Source organism: Macrotis lagotis, chromosome 3 (genome assembly GCF_037893015.1).
Source record: "Macrotis lagotis isolate mMagLag1 chromosome 3, bilby.v1.9.chrom.fasta, whole genome shotgun sequence".
NCBI lineage: Eukaryota > Metazoa > Chordata > Mammalia > Peramelemorphia > Peramelidae > Macrotis > Macrotis lagotis.
In genome coordinates this window covers 227631278-227650874 of record NC_133660.1, presented here as the reverse complement: position 1 = coordinate 227650874, position 19597 = coordinate 227631278, and the positions used below count along the sequence as shown (strand labels likewise).

Here is a 19597-nt window from a genome sequence, read left to right as displayed (position 1 = left end):
AAGTGCAACAGCCACTAGTAGACTTGAAATCAATTTTATATCTCACCGGTGAATGGTTATGATCCTGAACTGAGTAAATCCTTCTCTCTTTGAATGTCATCTGTAAAATTGAGAATTTTTTTTTATTACCCTTATACACATCCTTTAGAGGAAATGTGTTCTGGAGACAAAATTTTAAAATTTGGCTGGATAAATAAGGAGAGTATAGTCTGGAAAAGCAGATTGGAACCAGTGTGTGAAGGGCTGGTTCTAAATTCCAAATAGATTTCTTCACATTTGATATTAGAGGTAATAGGGAACCCCTGAAATTTAACAAGTTGGAGACTGATGTGATCAGACCTATGGTTTACTTTGGCAGCGTCATGTTAAAAAGGATATAAAATTTCTTGGCAGATGCCACCCTAGAGATAACTTTGTTCAGAGAGCCTCTGATCACTGTAAGTAGCAGCATTTTGACAGGTAAAGTCCTTCAGTCTGGCTCCAACCTCTCTTTCCTGGCTTTATGCTTCAACCCCCAGTGGCCTAGTTGATTTTCTCCAAGCATGATGTTCTACTCACTCCTGTAACTTTACACAGGTTCTAAGTCTTGAAGGCTCTGCCTTCTTGTCTCCGTCCTTTAGGACCTCTCACATCTTTCAGGGCTCAATGCAAATAATAGCTCCTTCACGAACCTTTCCCAGTTCCTCCACCTATTAGTGGTGTTCCCATCAACCTCCCATTAGGGCAGGAACTGTTTCACATTTGTATTAGTATCTCCAGTGCTTGACACAGGTAGGAGCTTAATAAACACTTGACTGAAGTAAGTCCCCAAAGGTATTCACCAGGATCCTGGAAGGTGTCCCCTGCAAAGTTCTGAAGGTGAGGCTCTCTGGAAGTTCAGGTTTAATGATGGTACTGCGTCAGTGGCATTGTTCTATCATGGTGGTGGTTATCCAGCAAGGTGGATAGAATGGGAGTCTTGAAGACCAAGGGTTCAAAAACTGCTTCAGACAATTATTAGCTGTGGGAATTGAGGAAAGTCACAAACTTTCTGAGTTGGTTCCTCCATAAAATGGAGTTAACAATACTTCTAATGTTACTGAGAGAACCAGGAGATTATAATGTATATAACATACTTTACAAAATTTAGTGTTAAATGTCATTTGGTTAAATGAGGCAGTTAGTGGCACAATGGATAGATCCCTGGATCTGGAGTCAAGACCTGAATTCAGATCCTGCCTCTGAAACCTACCTGTTCTGTGACCCTAAACAGTCCCTTAATGTTTACCTCAGTTTTCTCATCTGTAAAATGAGAATAAAAGTACCTATTTCATAGGATGTTAGGATCAAATGAGAAAATAAATATGAACCACTAAAATGCTGTATAATTTATAGCTATTATTTCTTCTATTACTATAATAGCACAAGTATTTTACAATACCACAAGTATTTTACAATAAGAACCAATTCCTTAAGTCAATCATCAGAAAATCAAAGGAAGAAGTGTGACTCATTCCCAAAGTCAATGTGAATAAAAGGCCTGTCATTTACACCAGTTGCCACCAATGGACGGATAAACCCCGGAGTCCCCGGAGTGGTTCCCCCTCCTCCCTCATCCATCCTACGTCTAGCCCATCCCCCAAAGCTGTCATCTGAGCTATGCAGCAACCCCTGGGCAACTTGCCAGCTGCTCCTATGGGAGATGTGGCCACACCTCCTCACAAGCCACAGCTAACAAAGACTCAGAAAATAAGTTTTCACCACCATGGTCCTCAGCACCATCAGATGCTTCAGCATCACAAACAGATGATTTTATCAGCACCCCCATTGCTGCTACATCCCAAGGACCAGGGCCCCTTTACATCTTACTCCCAGCCAAGACCTGTGTACCATCTCTCCCACCAGGAGAGATCCAAAGAAGAGAGACTGTCTGACTCTCTTGCTTTTTCGAAGTGTGCCCTGAGGCTTTGTGCTAACAAATGTTTCATCATTTATTCACTATCCATGTCACAAGACAGCCCTTACAGTCCATCAGAACATGTTCAAGGGCTCCCAAAAAAAGGTCTTGGTGCAGTTTTAAGATGGCTTAAGATGCATTCCATATACTCCATACTTGTGTATATACATGGGTAGACACTGATACATGTGCACAGGCAGGTTCATGTGTAGCTTGTATATGTTCACCTAGATTGGTCACACATACACACACACACACGATGGACAAGCAATAAGCTAGGACACAAGTCACCTAGAGGATGTGAGCAGCAGATCAGAGAATGCTGAGTGATCCCAGGCTGATCTGCCCCATGACAGCCTGTCTGGATGTTAACACCAATGTTAACCATGACAGGCATGGTTGAAAATCAAATGTCACCGCAACTTCTCAAGAATCAAAACCATGAGAGGACAAAGGAGAATGACAGGTCCATGCATGAGTATGACTATTTTCAAGACATTACCAATGGATGCATGTTGTAAAAGAGGTCTTACTTAAATTGCTCCCCTGCCCCCAAACCTCATCAGAACCAGGTTAAAATTGGGGAATTGTTCAACAAAATAAAAATGAAATACTGCATAGAGAATGTTAATTTGTGGAATTCTCCCACACCTCACCCATTTTTGAGTCTGACACAAGTAGTCCAGTGTCTGCAAAGAAATGGGGGGGGGGCAGGGCAGATCCCCAGGTTTTATTCTTATTGCCCAGAGAGGAACTGCAGGGGAGGGGGAAGCAGAGCTGGTTTCAGTTGGACTGGTCAGTGTCCAGTTTCCCTACAGCATCCACTACCCCACCACATGTCCTAGGTCAGTCTCTGCCCGTTCAACTCAAGCACCCAATGACTGTGCCACCTTGGCATGAGGCATGGTACTGAGCCTTCCTGGCTGTAAGGGCTAGGTTCCACTGAGCACCCTGCCCATGGATGAGGTCCCCCCCTCCTCTCCTGTGCCAGATCTGAGGCTGCTGGAGGGGTGAGCCACAGCTGCTGTCCTCTTGAGACTCTGGTGGGGCTGGCTGGGTTCCAGAGCCCTTCAGAATCATCTCTTTGCCCCACCCCCACCCTGCCTTCTACCACCACCATGCATACAGTGCTGAGGAAGAAGCTGCTTTATTGAGGGGATGATGCCCCATGCTGGGGCTGAGCATCCCTCCCTAGGCCAGGCCAGCCCTTCTCCATCCCCCCCCCCCCCCCCAGGGAGAGAGCAGCTAAGGCCAGGGGCTGGGGAGCCAGAAGGAGGGAGTGGGAAAGGGTTAGCGTTATGGCTTTACACAAGTCGTAATATTCTCTGGGATGGGTCTGTGGGAAGCTGGGCTGAGGCAGCAGCAGGCAGAACCCTCAGGGGGACAGGGAAGCATGAAAAGAACTAGAGGGGGGCTGAGCTAGGAGATGAGGCGGCCGTGAAGTCGGTGCAGTTGTTCGTGGGTCAGCACCAGTCGATGACGCTGCCCGAGGCCAGCTGTGCAAGGGAAGGTCACTTTGCCCACATACACAGTGTCTTCGCGTTTCTCTTCCTTGGCCTGGAGGGGAGGAGAGAAGAGAATATGCCCAGTCAAGGACAGTCCTATAATACTGGGGGGCTCAAGGATCTTCATACTTCCTCCTTCCCACTTTTTCCTCACCCTAAGGAAGGCTGATGAGGGGAAAGTGGCAAAGTCAGTGGGCACAGTGGCTCCTGGGCGCTGAGAGACAGTCTCCTTCATCACCTCATCCTGTGGAGGGGAAAATGGGAAACACATTATAGGGGATGGAAGGAAAAGGCCACCAGCTTACAAACCTTCCCTCTCATGGACAAGAGAGGCTCCTATCTGGTCTAATCTGAAGCTTCTCTACTGTTTATGCCCCTTTCCCCAGGGCTGAAATTCTGGAAGTTTCTGGTCTGTTCTGAGACCCAGGGAGCAAGGAATTGGGGAGGGGGCGCTCCAACCTGCAGCTTATCGATGGTATCACTCAGGGATTGGAGCTGGGTGAGCTGCTCCAGAAGTTGGGCGCCAGGGCTCTTTGCAGCTAGAAGGGGAGAAAGAAGTAAGTCCCTCAGGGGAGAGGGGAGAGAAGGGAGGAAGGGGACAGAGAAGCAGGACCTCCTAGCAGAGGGGGCTGCTTGAGGACCCTGGACCGAGGCCTCACCAGGGCTAGACCTTGTGATGTCTATCACACGTGTGCGGGCGCTGAGCTGATGAAGGGTGTCTAAAAGCTGGCTAGTTTTCCGGTACAAAGCTCCGGCTCCTAGCTCATTATCTGGGCCTTCCCGCACCGTGGGTGCCAGCTTGGCCACACGCAGAGGAGGCAGGGCGGCCAGCGAGGCCTTCATCTGGGCACCCTAGGACAGGAAGAGGAGAGAGAGGAGATGAGACAAGGGTGGGAGGAAGGCGCGCCTCTCCCAGCTCAGACTCTCTCAGCGGGCCTCCCTGTCCTGGCCCTGTACCTTGAGGGTGCTGTTCTCATGTTGAAGCTGGGAGATGTGCAGCCTCATTGCTGAAATCTGCTGGAGCAGCAGCGGGGAGTCCTTCACCGGCCCCGGGCCTGGGACGGTAGCCAGTGGCTGGCCTGCAGCCCCTCCTGTGGGGACAGGCAACAGGGGAGTCCTCAACAAGTGCACAGGGTCTCAGGACTCAGAGCATGCCCATGCTCAGCCCCCAGCCTTACTGTCTCCCCATCTTCACTACCCTCACTCATACCCACCCTCTAACCCTGACCCCTGCCCTAGCAGCCCCAAATCCCCAAAGACAGGAAGTGTCAGCACTCCCCCCCAACCCCCATCTGCTCCAGGTAGGTCGATACCTCGCGGTTGTTCTTCTGTGGCCAGGCCAGCCAGGGGGAGGGGAGAGAGGAAAGAAGAGACACACAGGTGACGGGGGTCTGAGTTTCAAGTGCAAGGAAAGGAATAGGGGCAGGGGCCTAAATCCACAGTCCAAAGATAGAGATTGGTGCCCTAGCTCATGGACTACAGTCCTCAAGTGGCCTGAATGTTCCCTAACCAGGGAGACCTCCACACCCTCCCCAGGGTTTCTTGGGAAAGGGGCTCTGTTCCCCATACAAGTCCCTCATGCTTGGAAATCCATGTACTTTCCTCTACATTTTAAGAAGGTAATATCAGGGTGACTTGAAAGTCTTTCTGCCCCCTCCTCCACTTGCTCACCCCCACATGCAGCTGGTAGCTGCTTGGCAGGCCCAAGCTGGGGGGAGGGTCAGGAGGAAAGGGGAGGCTCAACTTTGGCGTAACTGGGTCTCTTCAGATGAATCCAAGGCATGAAGAGAACAATGCGTCGGGTCAAGGGTTTGGAGAGGAGGTGGGAACAACAGTGAACCAAGGGGAGTTTGCGTCAAATGCAGGAATAGGGATGCTCAGGAGAAGTGGGGGAGGGGCACAGATAATCATAGTTACCAGGAGCAGGCAGGGCATTTGTTCAGGGTAAGGAGAACAAAGACAGTACAGAGAACATGAAAGCCTAATATCTAAGACCCCAGCCTGGATGGCAGCACAGCAGGATGGCAGGGAGATGAATTCATAGGAGACCTGGATTAGAACCTGTCTCTACATCTTATTCTGTACAACTGTAAGCAGGCCTCAGTTACCTCATCTGAGTAATGGGATGGACTAGCTGGCCTGCAGGGTCCCTTTCAGGTTTACTTCAATATACATCAGAGAAAGCCTAGAATATACTAGAATCTAGGGGAGAAACAGAACCCTCCCCCTGCCCCTCTTGCTTCTTTGTTTGGACCCTCAGACATCCCCCCCAGCCTCCAACCCGCTGCTCACCACCAGTGATGCCAGAGACAAGAGTGGCGATGCCCGAGGGGGGCGCTCCTCGCAACCCTTCGATTGTCCTTTTGGACTGGCTACTCAGGCGCTGTTTCAGCTCCAGTTTCTCAGCTTCCAGCTGGTCAATGTCTGCCTGGAGAGCGTCCATCGTCTCCTCAAAATCTCTGTAAGAGATGCACAGAACGTTTGACCCCAAGGAGGAAGGCATGTGTGAACACAGGAGTCTCAGGGTTCTCACTGTGGGGCAGGGAAGTAGACTGGGATGATATTCAGGCACTGGGGGGGGGGGGCAGAGGCATCAGAGGAGAGGCCCTGAGAGGGGGAGAAGCTCAGGGGCTAGGGGCCACATACTTCTCCTTCTTTCGTAGCAGGGCCTGGGTTTCCTCAAGTCGACTCTGCACCTTTTCAGTCCTCTCATCTGCATCCTTGGCTGCGCTGTCCAGCTTCTTCTCCAGAAGACTCAGGCGCACATTGGCCTCACTCAGTTCTTCTCCCTGGAGGGCATGGGGTCAAGCTCAGGGGTCACTTCCCTTTCCCAGATCCCCAGAGCCAGCATGAATGGTGCTCTTGGAGACCTGAGCTCCCAAGACTCCTGACTGGGTAATGCCTCCCCCCTCCTATTCCCCAAGCCCACCTTGATCTTCAGTGACTTCTTCAGTTCCTTAATGACAGTCTCCCGATCCTCCAGCTTCAGCCCCAGGCCCTCGGCATCAGTGATCTCAGCCCGAAGTGCTGCAGCCCGAAGTTCAGAGGGAGGGGGCTGTGGGGAGGGGGTGGGGGATGAGGATCTCTGGAGCAGTCTCCACCTGCAGCCCTGCTCACAGTGCTCACTAGGACCTCCCACCCAACACCCTGACTCCTGCCCCTCCTTCCAGCCTCTAGGAAGACCAAAGCAGGGATCATACCCTAACCATCACCCAGGAGGACCTTGGGCTCTTCCTGCCCTGAGGCCGAGGTGCCCAGGGCCTTGGTGGGTGGGCCTCCCTGGGTTCTCCTGAGACCTCACCAAGTCCCTCTCAGCCTACCTTGCTTGGGGGCCTCTCTGCATCGTATTCTCCCTCCTGCATAGCCGTGGCCAGCTTGTTCATGGTGGCAATGAGGATGCTACATGACTGTCGAAGGCACTCATAGGGGCTGCCTGATGGAGACCCATAAATCTGTTGGGAGTCCCAAAGCCATGTCAGACCCAGATGGGCCTAGGAGCCTCTTTCTCCCCCCAACACTTCTCCCTCCTCCCCCTACCTCTTCAACCATAATTCCTGAGACCTAGCTTAGTCAGTGTATGCATCCTCCTCATTCTCTACCTGATCCCCTGCTTTGAAGGCCAACTCTTCCAGGGTGCCAGAGGGCAGACCCTCATTCTCAGCCAGAGGAGCAATGAGTTGCGCAGCGGCAGCAGCCACTTCCTGTAGCACGGCCACCACCCAGGTCAGGTGCTTTCGACAATCCAGAAGCGTATCTGAAACCTGAGGCGACACAGGGAGGAAGTGGGGGAAGTGGGTCAAGGGAGTCCGCCCCACTACATCCCTCTGTCATCTCTGCTGCCCTGCAGCCCACAGCCATCTCCACCTGCCCACACCTGAGGCCCAAAACCAAGAGCAGCTGGGATCCCGGGGGCATCTGTTCCTGGCATTCGTCTTCGGATCTTCTTACAGAACTGTCGGATATCACTACAGGATGTTTCCAGGTCCCGAAGCAGGAGAGACAAGTCTGAGCCCTCCTGCCCACTCTGGAAGCAGAGAGGGTAGAGGGTCAGAACTAACAGTAGGAAAGGAATCGGCTAAGCAATGAGAAGAGAGGAGGGCATGATGAGGGTGAGAAAAAGCAGAGAAGGAAAGAAAAGGCAGAAATGAGTCTGAACATGGGAAATACAGGAAAAAGGAAAGCCAAGGGCCTACAACTCACCTGCAGAAAGGCGTGCAGCCTCCCCACTTCCACAGCCATGCAGTCCAGGGCACTCTGGGTGAACTGTGAAGATACCAGAAGCCTGCATGAGGGCACAAGTGTCTTTGCCTTTTTGCCCTGGGCGGAGGGGCCTCTGCAGGCAGACTGCTGGCAGTCCTTTGCCCACCTTCTCTGACCAGCACCTCTTGGGGAGGGGGGGTAGGTCTCACCTTGATATGGTCAGCCAGTTGTACGGTACAGTCCTCAGGCTGCTCAGTGAGATGGATGCTGTACAGGTGCTACAAAAGAAAAGCAGACAGACTCAGCCTGGGATCAGGCTTCTGCCTCTTCTCCGTCCCTCCCCAGGGAGTCCTGAAGGGAGGAAATCATCTTTGAGGAAGCACCTGCTATGTACCAGGCTACACTACACCAAGAGCTTTACAAATGTTCTATCATCTGATCTCGCAATCACCGAGTGTTGGGTAGGACTGTCATCCCCATTTTATAGTTGGCAAAATGGAGGCAGAGATAAAGTGACTGCTCCAGTCACACACTCTAGGCCCGTTTGCATCTGGCAGGAGGAAGGCCACTTCCTTCCTTGCTGTCCAGCCTCATCTCTATGCTCCAGGCTGCTGTAATACAAGTCAGACTGTGGGGAGGATGCTCCAAGAAGAGAAAGAGTCATTTTGAGGTATAGCAGGCTTTCTGGCAGAAGAGAATATGTCCTAGCCATGAGGGGGCCATTTGAACTCACAGATTAGAGCAGACAGCCAAAAACAAGGCTCCCTCACACAAAGCACTGGCCACCCATCCTGCTAACAAGAGTCTCCTGGGGACTGCTATCAATGGTCTCCCCTAAGATCTGACTGATGCCTCCACAGAACCCTCTTTTCCCATCAAAGTCAGAGCATTAAGAGACCTTTAAATCTTCCAGAAAAGCAAAACAGTGACACGGCAGAAGAGGCTATTTGCTTTAGCAACCAGAGAAAGGGCTGTGAGTGACCTCAGGCAAGTCATTGAAGCTGTCTGGGTCCCTATTTTCCATAGGGACTATTATGAAGAATAGCCCCAGGACTATTATGAAGTCAGAAGAAAAGCAATGCAAAATTATCTGCCAATCATTAAAACAAACAGCTCAATCAAAACAACCCTAAAATATCATCTTATGCTCTCTATATTGATAAAGATGACAAAGATGGGAAGAATCAACATTGAAGGAGATATGGGAAGACAAGTACATGAATGTATTTTTGTAAACTGGTACAACTATTCTGGAAAGCAGTTTGGAAATACATAAAGTGACCACAATGCCCACAACCTCTGAGCCAGAGTATTTGTTGGTAGGCATATATTCCAAAGTGGTCACAAAAGAAAAGTGCTATATACACTCAAATATTTATAGCAGAATTTTTTGTGGCAGCAAGGGACTGGAAACAAAGCAGATATCCAGGGGTGGCTAGGTGGCACAGTGGATAAAGCACCGGCCCTGGAGTCAGGAGTACCTGGGTTCAAATCCGGTCTCAGACACTTGATAATTACCTAACCGTGTGGCCTTGGGCAAGCCACTTAACTCCATTTGCCTTGCAAAAACCTTAAAAAACAAACAAACAAACAAACAAAGCAGATATCCAAATTGGAGAAATGACTAAATAATTGTGGTGCATGAATGCAATGGAATATCACTGTGCAGTAAGAAAGATGAGCATGTGAACTCAGAAAAGCATGAAGAGACTTAAATGAACTGATGCAGAGCCATAAAAACAATATAGACAAGGACTACAACAATATACATGGAAAGAACAACCATAAGACAACAAAAATGACATTATAAAAAACAAACTTGACTGTAAAGGAGAGATATAAAAGACAGTTCCTTTCATTCCTTTGCAAAAATTATAGGTTCTCTAGTTGCAGGAGAATGCATGTAATGTTGAGTTTCTCAAAGTATGGTTTGGCTTTCCTTAACTTTTTTCTCTTCCTCTTTTTAAAAATTTGTTATAAGAGATAGCTCTCTAAGAGGGAGAAGAGTGAGAGATTCAGAAAGAAATCTAGGCAATTTAAAAACAAAAATACAGCAGTATGTTTTTTAGAAAACAAGTTATTTTTTGGTCAGATAGTCTCTGCTACTTCTGACTTTTTCAGAGTTCTGGGCACTGAGCTATTCTACACACTACTCCATATTTATTTTAACATCCATATGAACTGGCTAGTAAATAGTATGATCTTGGTCAAGTCACTTTCCTCCCTCATGTGTAAAATGACTGGAGATGGTCTCTAGGGTCCTTTCCAGCTCTTGACATTCTATGAACTATTCTGTCTAACAAGGCCAGTTTCCTTCCTCCTCTACCCAGCAACGTACCTGCTCACCACCACACCTATGATCTCCCTACCAATTCAAAAGGAGAGTTGGGGAGAGGGAGTCATGAGAAACTCCCAGTCTCAGCACAAGGATCATCAACTCCTGCCCCCCTAAGACCCCAGGTATGATCTGATTCTATGAAAAAAGCTATTACCAACACTGCCCCTTCATTTTCACAGCCCCAGGGGCTTCCCTCCCTGCCTGAAGCCCTTCTACACATCTCTCTGCCACCGCCCTAATATGGCTCCCCGTTGCTTCCTGCCTAGACATTTACAACAACCATCTTGACTCTCTTCTCTCCCCTTCAATACATCTTTAATTTGCTGACAGTTATTTCCTGATTCACAAACCTAAGTGATACCTATCCTCTGTTAAACAAATATGAGAGCTGATTGATAGCCACTAAGAACAAGGAGTTGCAGCCACCAACTGGGTCTTTTTTTTTTTTAGGTTTTTTTTTTTGCAAGGTAAATGGAGTTAAGTGGCTTGCCCAAGGCCACACGGCTAGGTACTTATTAAGTGTCTGAGACCAGATTTGAACCCAGGTACTCCTGACTCCAGGGCCGGTGCTTTATCCACTGCGCCACCTAGCCACCCCCACCAACTAGGTCTTGACACCATCCCAACCACCTATTCTGGTCCCTCTTTGGGTTATTTCCCATACCTGGTAGTATTTGATGGCCTTAGTGAGGGGTTCTACGTTGACTGTCTCATCCAGTTGGTCCTTGTGCAGCAACTCAATGAGGAAGTCCAGGGAACGCTCATGGGCACTCATCTCAGGATAAAGACTACCGACCTTCTTATAGACATCCACACTGCACTGAGCCAGCGCGCTAATGGGTCAGAGCAGGACGCCCAGTAAGATCATGGTCACAGGAGAAAGGCCCATGATGGTCCCTCTCCCAGTGAGGTCTTAGTCACAACAAGAAAGTAGTGTTGGAGCTGAAGGGCAGCAGTTCTCACAAATCACCAGCTGGGAGGAAGGAGGAGGACACCCCACTTAAGTTACCAGCAGCTTTTGCTGATGGCAGCAGAGAGCCAGGGAGCCAGAAGCAGGTGGTAGAAGGGTTACTCACTGCTCATATCGATGGAGTGTGGCCTGCAGGAGGCTCAGTGAATACACCAGGCCAGCAGCAAAGCTGAGCTGCTCCCCAGGAGCCCCTCGAAGCCCTGGTCGCCCAGCACAGTTCTCGGTCAGATCAAACTTCTCCTGGGCCTGCTTTCTGATTAGCTCTGCCTGTCAGAGAAAGGAAGGGGTCATAAGGCTCAGCTCTGAGGCAAAAACCCTGTGAGGATATGCTCAGCCTCAGGGAGGTGGACACACCAAGGCTCAGGGCTTGGGGAAAAGGTGGGGGAGCACAGGGGCAGGAGCAGAACTTGGGTGTGCGTGTGAGAGGACAAAGGATGTGTGCCCCGGCCTACCTTACAAACAAGGCGGGGCATGAGCAGAAGAACGAGGACACAGTCATGATCTCCCCCAGGCCTCAGGAAGCTATCTGGCATGAAAGCCGTAAGCAAGGACACGTGTCTGTTGGCCTGGGCCACTTCCATTTGCCTCAGCTCCATCTCAATGGCCTAGAGGGCAACAGCACAGCACAGCGAGGGTTTAGGAACCTATGAGCCTTCCCAGGCCAGGGACCATTCTAAGCACAAGTCCATCCAAACCAGCCATGGGTCACCTGGAGGTCCCAGGGACCACGGCTCCTCTGAGCACAAAGTAGAGTCAAATTCCTCTGGCAGCCACAACAGAAAGCAATCTTCACTCCCAGTTCCAACACTAACCTTGGCATGAGCCTTGGTCTCAGCAAACTTAATCTTGAAGTCAAAGGTCTCAGGGGGTGGCTGCTGCTGCCTCTCCACTGAAGCCTCCTGCTGATTGGTCAGCTCCCGGTTCACGTCCTGGGGAGCAGGCACAGACTCTGAGCAAGGGCAGGCGAACCATGCCCTGCATCATGGGGATTTGGAAGAAACAGAATCAAAGGAACCTTGCCAAGTACTCCTGGGTGTGTGGATATGCTTGGGGGCAGAGGGAGGTACCTGCAGATGGGCAGTCAGCTGTCGGTATTTCTTTATAGTCTGCTGGTAGTCAGCGACCGTCTCCTGAGCAGCCTCCACACGCTTCTGGGCCTCCCTCACTCGAGCGCCTGCCATGTCCAGCTGTTCCCGAAGCTCAAGTTCAGTCTCCCGGGCATTTTCCTGCAGTTCATCATTCATCTCGTTTATAGCTTCCTGTGGACAGACAGTACAGGACAATAAGGATCGAGGGCCAGAGAGGGTCCTAAGGGGATTCCCTCCCATATGTCTTCCTCTGAGTTTGGGGTCAGCTGGGAATCAAGAACAATTTCCCTGAAGTCCTCCTCAATGGTCAGAGCAGGAGGCTTCCTTTTCCTTTTTTTTGGGGGGGGGGATTTAAGAGGCTTCCTTTTCACTAGCTCCTTCTGCAGTGTTTGAAAGGAGACCTAAGAAAGGCCCCAAGATTCCCCTCAGAGGCTCAGGGTGGGGCAGAACCGAAGTCCAGACCATGCCTTCCTCTCACCAAGTCTCCCACAGTCTCCCGAAGCTCCCGAACTTTCTCTTCCAGGTTCAGGTTCCTGTCTGTCAGAGTCTCCACCATCTCTTCAGCTCCCAGGGCTGCATCTACCTATAGTATTGGAAGGAGAGTGACAGATGTGTCCAGGTTTTCTCTTCCCTACTGGGCTCCTGGCTGACCCTTCCCCAAGTACCTACCTCTGTACCACAGAAAATGCTCAATTCATCTGAATTTAGTACCAATTTGAAGTCCCTACTATGTGCAAAATCCTGTGCTTGGACTGGCCACCAAACACAGAAACAAGTGTCCGTCAGACTTGAAAGGAGAGCTGAGGCATTATGGTGTTAGGGAAAGATTCCTGGGTTGAGAGTCAAATCTGGGTTGCTATACACTATCTGTGGGACCCTGGCTATGTCTTGAACCTTTCAGTCTAAGTTTCCTTTTCTGTAAAATGAAGCACTGTCTAAGTAAGGAGCCTCTTCAAGCTTTCAATCTGAGCCCCTTGAGACCCCAGTGCCACCAAACCTGCTCCTTGAGCTCGTCAATAGTGCGCTCAGCCTGGCCCAGCTCCTCCTGAAGACGCTCCCGCTGCTGCCTCAGGGCTTCCAGTTCCACATTCTTCTTCTCCATGAGCTTCTGCAGTTTGATGTGCTCCTGCTTCTCTGAGGCTGAGAGATCTCGCATCCTAGAAGGGTGTAGAGAGATATGTTACACAAAGCATTAGGCAAGGAGCCCTGAAGATGGGAGGAGAAGGGGGGGGGTTGAGCAGAATAGCATGGTAGGCCTACCTCACCAAGGCATCCTTCAGTCGGGCATTCTGTTCCTCCAGCTGCTTGAGCTGGTAACTAGATGCAGCCCCATCTGATCCTGAGGGAGAACAAAGGTCATCCACTGCCTGCCCTAGCCAGCATCACTGCCTGCCCTAGCCAGCATCACTGCCCCCCCCAAGTCCAACCACCCCTCTATGCCCCAGTCCCTGGCCACAGGAGTCCCCTTTTCAGATTCCTACCACTTAGCAAGGCTCCCCCTACCCTTCTCCTCGATCTCAGCCTTGAGGATCTCTAGGTCAGTGGAGAGTTCTTCCACACGTTCTTTCAGAGCCTCCACCTCCTGCTGCAAGGATTCTGCCCGTTCCTCAGCCATCTCCTTGTCCAGAGTAGCCATTTCTATAGCATCTGCCGTGTCAGCCATCTCCTCCATGTAGCGTTCTTTTGCCTCCAAGGCATCTTTTGCTTCCTGGGGAAGTAGACAGGGTGCGGTGCCACTCAGAGGCCCTAGGCTGTTCCTCAAGGGATATGCCCAGTCGATTTCAGCCCAGGCCCTCCCTTCCCATGCTCCCAACCCCTTCTAAAATGGGCCATGCCCAACATCAACACCCCCAGGGTCTCATCCCCTTATCCCACCAGCCGGCCCCACCTTCCGGGCCTCCTTGAGCTTCCGCTGCAGCTCAGCCTGCTGTTCCTGCATCTTGCTCTTCCATTCCTGCACCTGCTCCAGCTGAATCTTGTGCTTCTCGAGTTCTTTCAGCTTGACCTTGTCCTCTGCACGCTTCAGCCTCAGAGTCTCCAGCTTCTCCTCCAGGTCACGCACCTGGGCCCTCAGTCCTTCTTCTTCCTGAGAAGAAGTCACAGGCACCCTTCACCGGTTGGCCCCCCTCCACCCCAGCTCTTACTCTGACCAAGAAGCACTGTGGGCCTAGAGGGGAAGGGGATGGGATCCCATTTAAACGACTTGGAGGAGAAGGAGCACCATCCTGGAGTCTCCTCCTGGACAGGAGCTGCCCAGAGGAATTGGAGACTGCTGGAGACACCATGGACCCCACCTCAGCAGGAGGAAAGAGGCTCCACCCAGCTTCAACCTCTGGAGAAAAGGAATGGACTCCTTTCCTCCTCTACGCACATCTGGGAAGGCAACTGCCACAGGGCTGAGGGGGGAGAAGGGGCTACAGCCCAACAGGAAATTGCTGTGCCCAAGATCACCTAAGACATGCTCAATGCTTCTATAGAAAATGAAGAAAGGCTTGGGTCCCTCAGGAGAACAGTTTCCTGCCATGCACCAGGCTTTACCTTGGAGGGGGAAGGCAATGGGGGTGCTGCCCCGGGGGAGGTGAGCGAGGGTGTAGGAATGATGGGGGCTGCCAAGGGTGTCTGTGCAGGGGTGCTGGGTTCACTGCTGCTCATCTCTCCAGTGGAGGCGGAGGCAGAGGCTGAACCTGAGGGGCCTGAGGGACCACCAGCCCCCGATGCCCCTGAGCTGGCGGGACGAGTAGGCTGCATTGGTGTGGAAGGAAAGAGAGAAAAAGACATTGGTTATCAGGTCAAAGAGAAACCCACTGTGGTAGGTGGTAACACTCAGCAATCCAAGAGACAGATTAAAAAGGAAAAAATGAAAGTCTTGGTATAGGATAAGGGAAAGAAATATTAACAGATAGAAAAAATTGACAAAATAATAATAACTACCCACAGGGGTGCCCCAATCTTCCTCAACCTACAGTCAGCTCTGATGGAGCCTCCAATTGTTAGCTGGAAAGCAATAATGGCTCACTCAGCTGATGCTCTCTCAAAATCAAGCCCAAGTCTCATCCCTTCTTCCACCCTATGGAGATTTAGGCAAGCCTTCCTGGCCATGTTCAAATTATTAGTTTGTCTCCTAAAAGGTGGAGGGGAGAGGACAGAAAGATAAGTCTTCATAGATGTTTTAGTAATTAGTGTGAGTATGGGTGGTTTGACTTTAGAACCTTCTAGCTCTTGAAACAAAATATAATCAATCTGGAGCAAGAGCACAGGGATGAGTGGTAAGCCTCTGAGGCACCCCTATCACTGATTAGGTACTCGACTAATATAATAATAGGTCACATATCTATAGACTTCAAGATTTCCTCACAACACCCCTATGAGATAGTTGCATATGGGTATTAAATATACCTTTTTTACAGATACAGGAACTGAGGCCTGGAAAGGTTAGGATTGGTCCTAATGGCTAGGATTTGAAAACAGGCCTTCTGGTTATTCTTGGCTATCTAATATAATACACTATAGCCATTTTTTTTCCTTATGAAGACCTATGAAGTGGGCCAGGAATTATCTTACCTAGTCAATGACTTTCTTCCCCCCAAATTTAAGAATGTGTCTTAGAACAAGTTCTCAACCTCTCTAGACAAGATCAGCATTCACCTCACCCCATCTTGGAATATTAGAGTCATGCCCTTCTTAGGCTGAATGTTCTTCCTACCACACAAGAAACACTCCAATGGGGAAAATAAGACTGTCCTGGCAGAGGCATAGATGACATATATAAACTTTCAGCACAAACTCTGGCTTCCCTAGAATTCGACTTTTGATTCTTTCCTCCCTTATCCCTTGGAGCCAAAACATAATCTTGGGACACTAAATTTCCCTGATCCGTCTCTTGAGCCAACTCACACCATAGTCAATCATGCAGACAGACACAATACATGCTGATCACAAGGATATGTGAGTCTCAAACATAAATGTACATAGACACACATATACACAATCATCCATATAGACAAAACAGAAGTATCTGAGAATGTGAAGGGCCCATACCTGAATCACACTACTTCCTACATTGGTCCCTGATAAGTGATCATTTAACCTCCATCCAAAATACTCTAGTGAGAGGAGAACTAATTCATTCCCTCCCAAGGCAGCTACTCCACTTTTAGGCAGCTCTAATTAAAGAGGGATTTCCTTCCAGTAAACTGAAGTCCACCTCTCTGAAACTATCACCTATTACTCCAAGTTCTGTCCTAAGGCAAAAGCCAAATCTAATCCCTCTTCTACAAAGGTCCATTGGACCATAAAGGTCTTGACAAAAAGCAGGCTAATGGAACCTAAAATCCAGCATCAAGGTCAAATGAACTACATCTTGGAATTCTTTAAAAACTGACTGACAAGTGCTATCAATCACCTCTGAAAGATGCTGAAAAAACCACAGAGGGGCTACAGTCCTAGAAAAAGAACAAATGTCTCAATTTTCAAAATAGCGAAAGAACAGAGCCTACTTAGGCTGTGAACTTGGTTCCAATTCTTAGCAAAATTCTACATCTTTTTTAAATAAATGGTTATTAACATGTAGAAAAAGAAGCAGGCATACCTGTGGGAGCCCTGAATTGACAGGGCTACTAGCCTGCTAGATCATGAACATGATGCAGTTATATAATTCACCTATGAATTGATTGTCAAATACCCGTGTGCCATGCCCTGGGATGAATGCTGCAGATACAAAGGCAAAAACAAAACAGTCCCTACCTCCAAGAGGCAGCCTTCTATCAGGGGAGGAATATATCAAACTTATACAAAATGAAGGGGAGAAAGGACAGTTAAGTAACATCTAGGGGAAGGGGTGGAACTCAGGAAGAGCTTTATGGAAGTGTTGAGTTGATTTTCAAAGGAAACCAGAAACTTTAAGAGGCAGACAGGGGAGTAAAATCATTCTAGTCATGGGGTTCAACCAATAAAAAGGCAGGAACAGGGACCTAGATTTCACCAAAACATTTGACAAACTCTTTTCCACAATTCTTGGCCAAATGGAGAGAGAGAAACTAGGTGACCCTTGAATTAGGTAGAATGAGATCTGACTGAATAACTGGATTCAAAGTACAGCTATTAATATTGGAAGGACTTCTTCAATAGTATGTTCCAGAGATCTGTTTTGCTTGGTCTTAATTAATTAGATAAAAAACAAAGATAGTATTCTTATCAAATTAGCAGATGATACAAAGCTGGAAGGGATAGCAAAAACATTGAATAGATTCAGGATCCAAAAAGATCTCAACAGTGGTCTGAATCTAGTAAGATAAAATTTAAAGAAATAAATGTAAAATCTAATATTTGAATTCAAAAAAGCAACTTTGCCAGTACAAGATTAGAAGGTATTATTAAAGAGTAATTTATCTGAAAAAGGTCTAGGGTTTCCAGTAGACTACAATAGTAGAATATGACAACCAAAAGGTAATGAAATCTTTGGTAGTATTAAGAAAGTTGTGGTCTAATAAATGTCCTTCAATTGGGGAATGGCTTAGCAAACTGTGATATATATATGTCATGGAACACTACTGTTCTATTAGAAACCAGGAGGGACGGGAATTCAGGGAAGCCTGGAGGGATTTGCATGAACTGATGCTGAGATGAGCAGAACCAGAAAAACACTGTACACCCTAACAGCAACATGGGGGCGATGATCAACCTCGATGGACTCACTCATTCCATCAGTGCAACAATCAGGGACAATTTGGGGCTGTCTGCAATGGAGAATACCATCTGTATCCAGAGAAAGAACTGTGGAGTTTGAACAAATACCAAGGATTATTACCTTTAATTTAAAAAACAAAAACAAACTGATATCTTATTGTCTGATCTTGCTATCTCTTATACTTTATGTTTCTGCCTTAAGGATATGATTTCTTTCTCATCACATTCAATTTGGATCAATGTATACCATGGAAACAATATAAAGACTGGCAAATTGCCTTCTGTGGGGGGTGGGGGTGGGGGGAGGGAAGTAAGATTAGGGGGGAAATTGTAAAACTCAAAATAAACAAAATCTTTAAGTTAAAAAAAAAGTTGTGGCCAGAACTGGGAAGATCTCAAATACATGGAAATTAATTTAATTGGAATTTAATTTAATTTAAAGTTAATCCTGTCCTCCACATTTTAGGAAGACGAATGATAAACGCTTGAGATTAATCAGTAGAAGGCAACCAGAAATGATGAAGGAACAGGGGATGCTTAAGTGGGCTGAAATGAAGAATTTTGCTTGTTCTTCATGGTTCCAGAAGGCAGAATTATGAGCAATAAATGCAAGTTGCAAAAAGGAAAATTTAGGATATAAGAAAAATTCTGTAACATTTTAGAGCTATCTCCAAATCATATGGGACAGCTCAAGAGTTAATGGGCCCTCTTTTACTGGTTGTCCTCAAGAAAAAAATGAATGCCCACTTTTAGGTACTTTAAAGAGGAGACTGTTTAATGGGACTGGGTCATTTTTAAGGACCCTTTTGGGTTGAAGATGGGATACATCCTTCCAAAGTCTTCAGAGAAGAGATGGGCAAATTCCTTATTTAGCCCAATCACTCTATTCATGCCCCTGATCTCATCCCTTCAAACATGTGCCTTCACTCTAGTTTTCATCTGCTGGATCTTTTTTCTGCTAACTACTAATATACCCAGCTTGCCCATATTCCCTACTCTTAAGAAACCTTCACTTGACCTTTTCCCCTACTTAAGCTATTACCTTGTAGCTAATCTTCACATAACAAGATATTCAGAAAAACATGTCTACATTTGTTCTTCCACTTTCCCACCTCCCATTCCCTTTGCAAATTCTTGTCATTTGGTTTTCAACCCCATCTCCTTTCCAAAGTCACCAATGATCTCTTTGTTGCTAAATTCAATGGCCTTTTTCACTGTGCTAATTCTTCTTGGTCACTCAGTGTAGTCTTATGCTCTTGACCACCCTTTGCTTTCTGGATAATCTCTCCTAGTTCTCCTTCCAGTCTAACCTCTCCTTGGCCCCTTTTACAAGATTGTGATCAATGAATATCCTGACCACCCCATGTGGGTTTAGTTCAGTGTTCTGTACTGATCATCTCTTCTCTTTCTATACTCTCTTGATGACTTTATCTGCTCCCACAGCTCAACTATCATTTCTGAATAGCTGATTCCTAAATCTAATAATCAAGCTCTTAAATTTCTTTGAACTTACTGAAATCCCCAAATACCTGTTGAACATCATCTTAAAATAAAAGCATCTCAAACTTTACATGTCTAAAACAGAACTTGGGATCCGTCTTCCTAAATTCCCCCCCATACTCCTAAACTTCCAATTTCTGCGAAAAGCCCTAGAGTAATCCTAAACTCCTCCTTCTCCCTAACCTCTTATATTCAATTAGTTATCATATGGCTTCTTCCTCCACAAAACCTCTCATACCTGTCCCCTTCTCTGTTCATAGGTTGACCATCCTCATTTAAGTCCCCATCATCTCTTGACTTGGACTAGCTTAGCCTCCTAATCAATCTCCCTGCATCTAGCCTCTCCCTTCTCCAGTCCATCCTCCACACAACTGT

At 48.0% G+C, this 19597-nt stretch overlaps 1 protein-coding gene across 5 annotated transcripts in view; it reads right to left on the bottom strand.

Moving 5' to 3' along the window:
• Positions 1–3067: 3067 nt before the first annotated feature.
• The window catches only part of DCTN1 (dynactin subunit 1), a 40265-nt gene continuing 23735 nt past the window's right edge, over positions 3068–19597 (bottom strand). For all 5 annotated transcript variants that reach the window (XM_074230038.1, XM_074230040.1, XM_074230036.1 and 2 more), the window contains 24 exons: positions 14576–14779; positions 13926–14123; positions 13541–13745; positions 13298–13376; positions 13035–13194; positions 12516–12620; positions 12017–12208; positions 11762–11878; positions 11402–11554; positions 11056–11216; positions 10644–10812; positions 7851–7919; positions 7642–7704; positions 7316–7465; positions 7041–7202; positions 6762–6893; positions 6371–6496; positions 6088–6230; positions 5734–5900; positions 4399–4532; positions 4101–4293; positions 3901–3980; positions 3596–3685; positions 3068–3493 (listed from right to left, as the gene is read on the bottom strand). In XM_074230038.1, coding sequence (XP_074086139.1) covers positions 3356–3493; positions 3596–3685; positions 3901–3980; positions 4101–4293; positions 4399–4532; positions 5734–5900; positions 6088–6230; positions 6371–6496; positions 6762–6893; positions 7041–7202; positions 7316–7465; positions 7642–7704; positions 7851–7919; positions 10644–10812; positions 11056–11216; positions 11402–11554; positions 11762–11878; positions 12017–12208; positions 12516–12620; positions 13035–13194; positions 13298–13376; positions 13541–13745; positions 13926–14123; positions 14576–14779 — 3390 coding nt within the window. In that variant the 3' untranslated portion in view covers positions 3068–3355. The remainder of the gene's footprint in view (positions 3494–3595; positions 3686–3900; positions 3981–4100; positions 4294–4398; positions 4533–5733; positions 5901–6087; positions 6231–6370; positions 6497–6761; positions 6894–7040; positions 7203–7315; positions 7466–7641; positions 7705–7850; positions 7920–10643; positions 10813–11055; positions 11217–11401; positions 11555–11761; positions 11879–12016; positions 12209–12515; positions 12621–13034; positions 13195–13297; positions 13377–13540; positions 13746–13925; positions 14124–14575; positions 14780–19597) is intronic.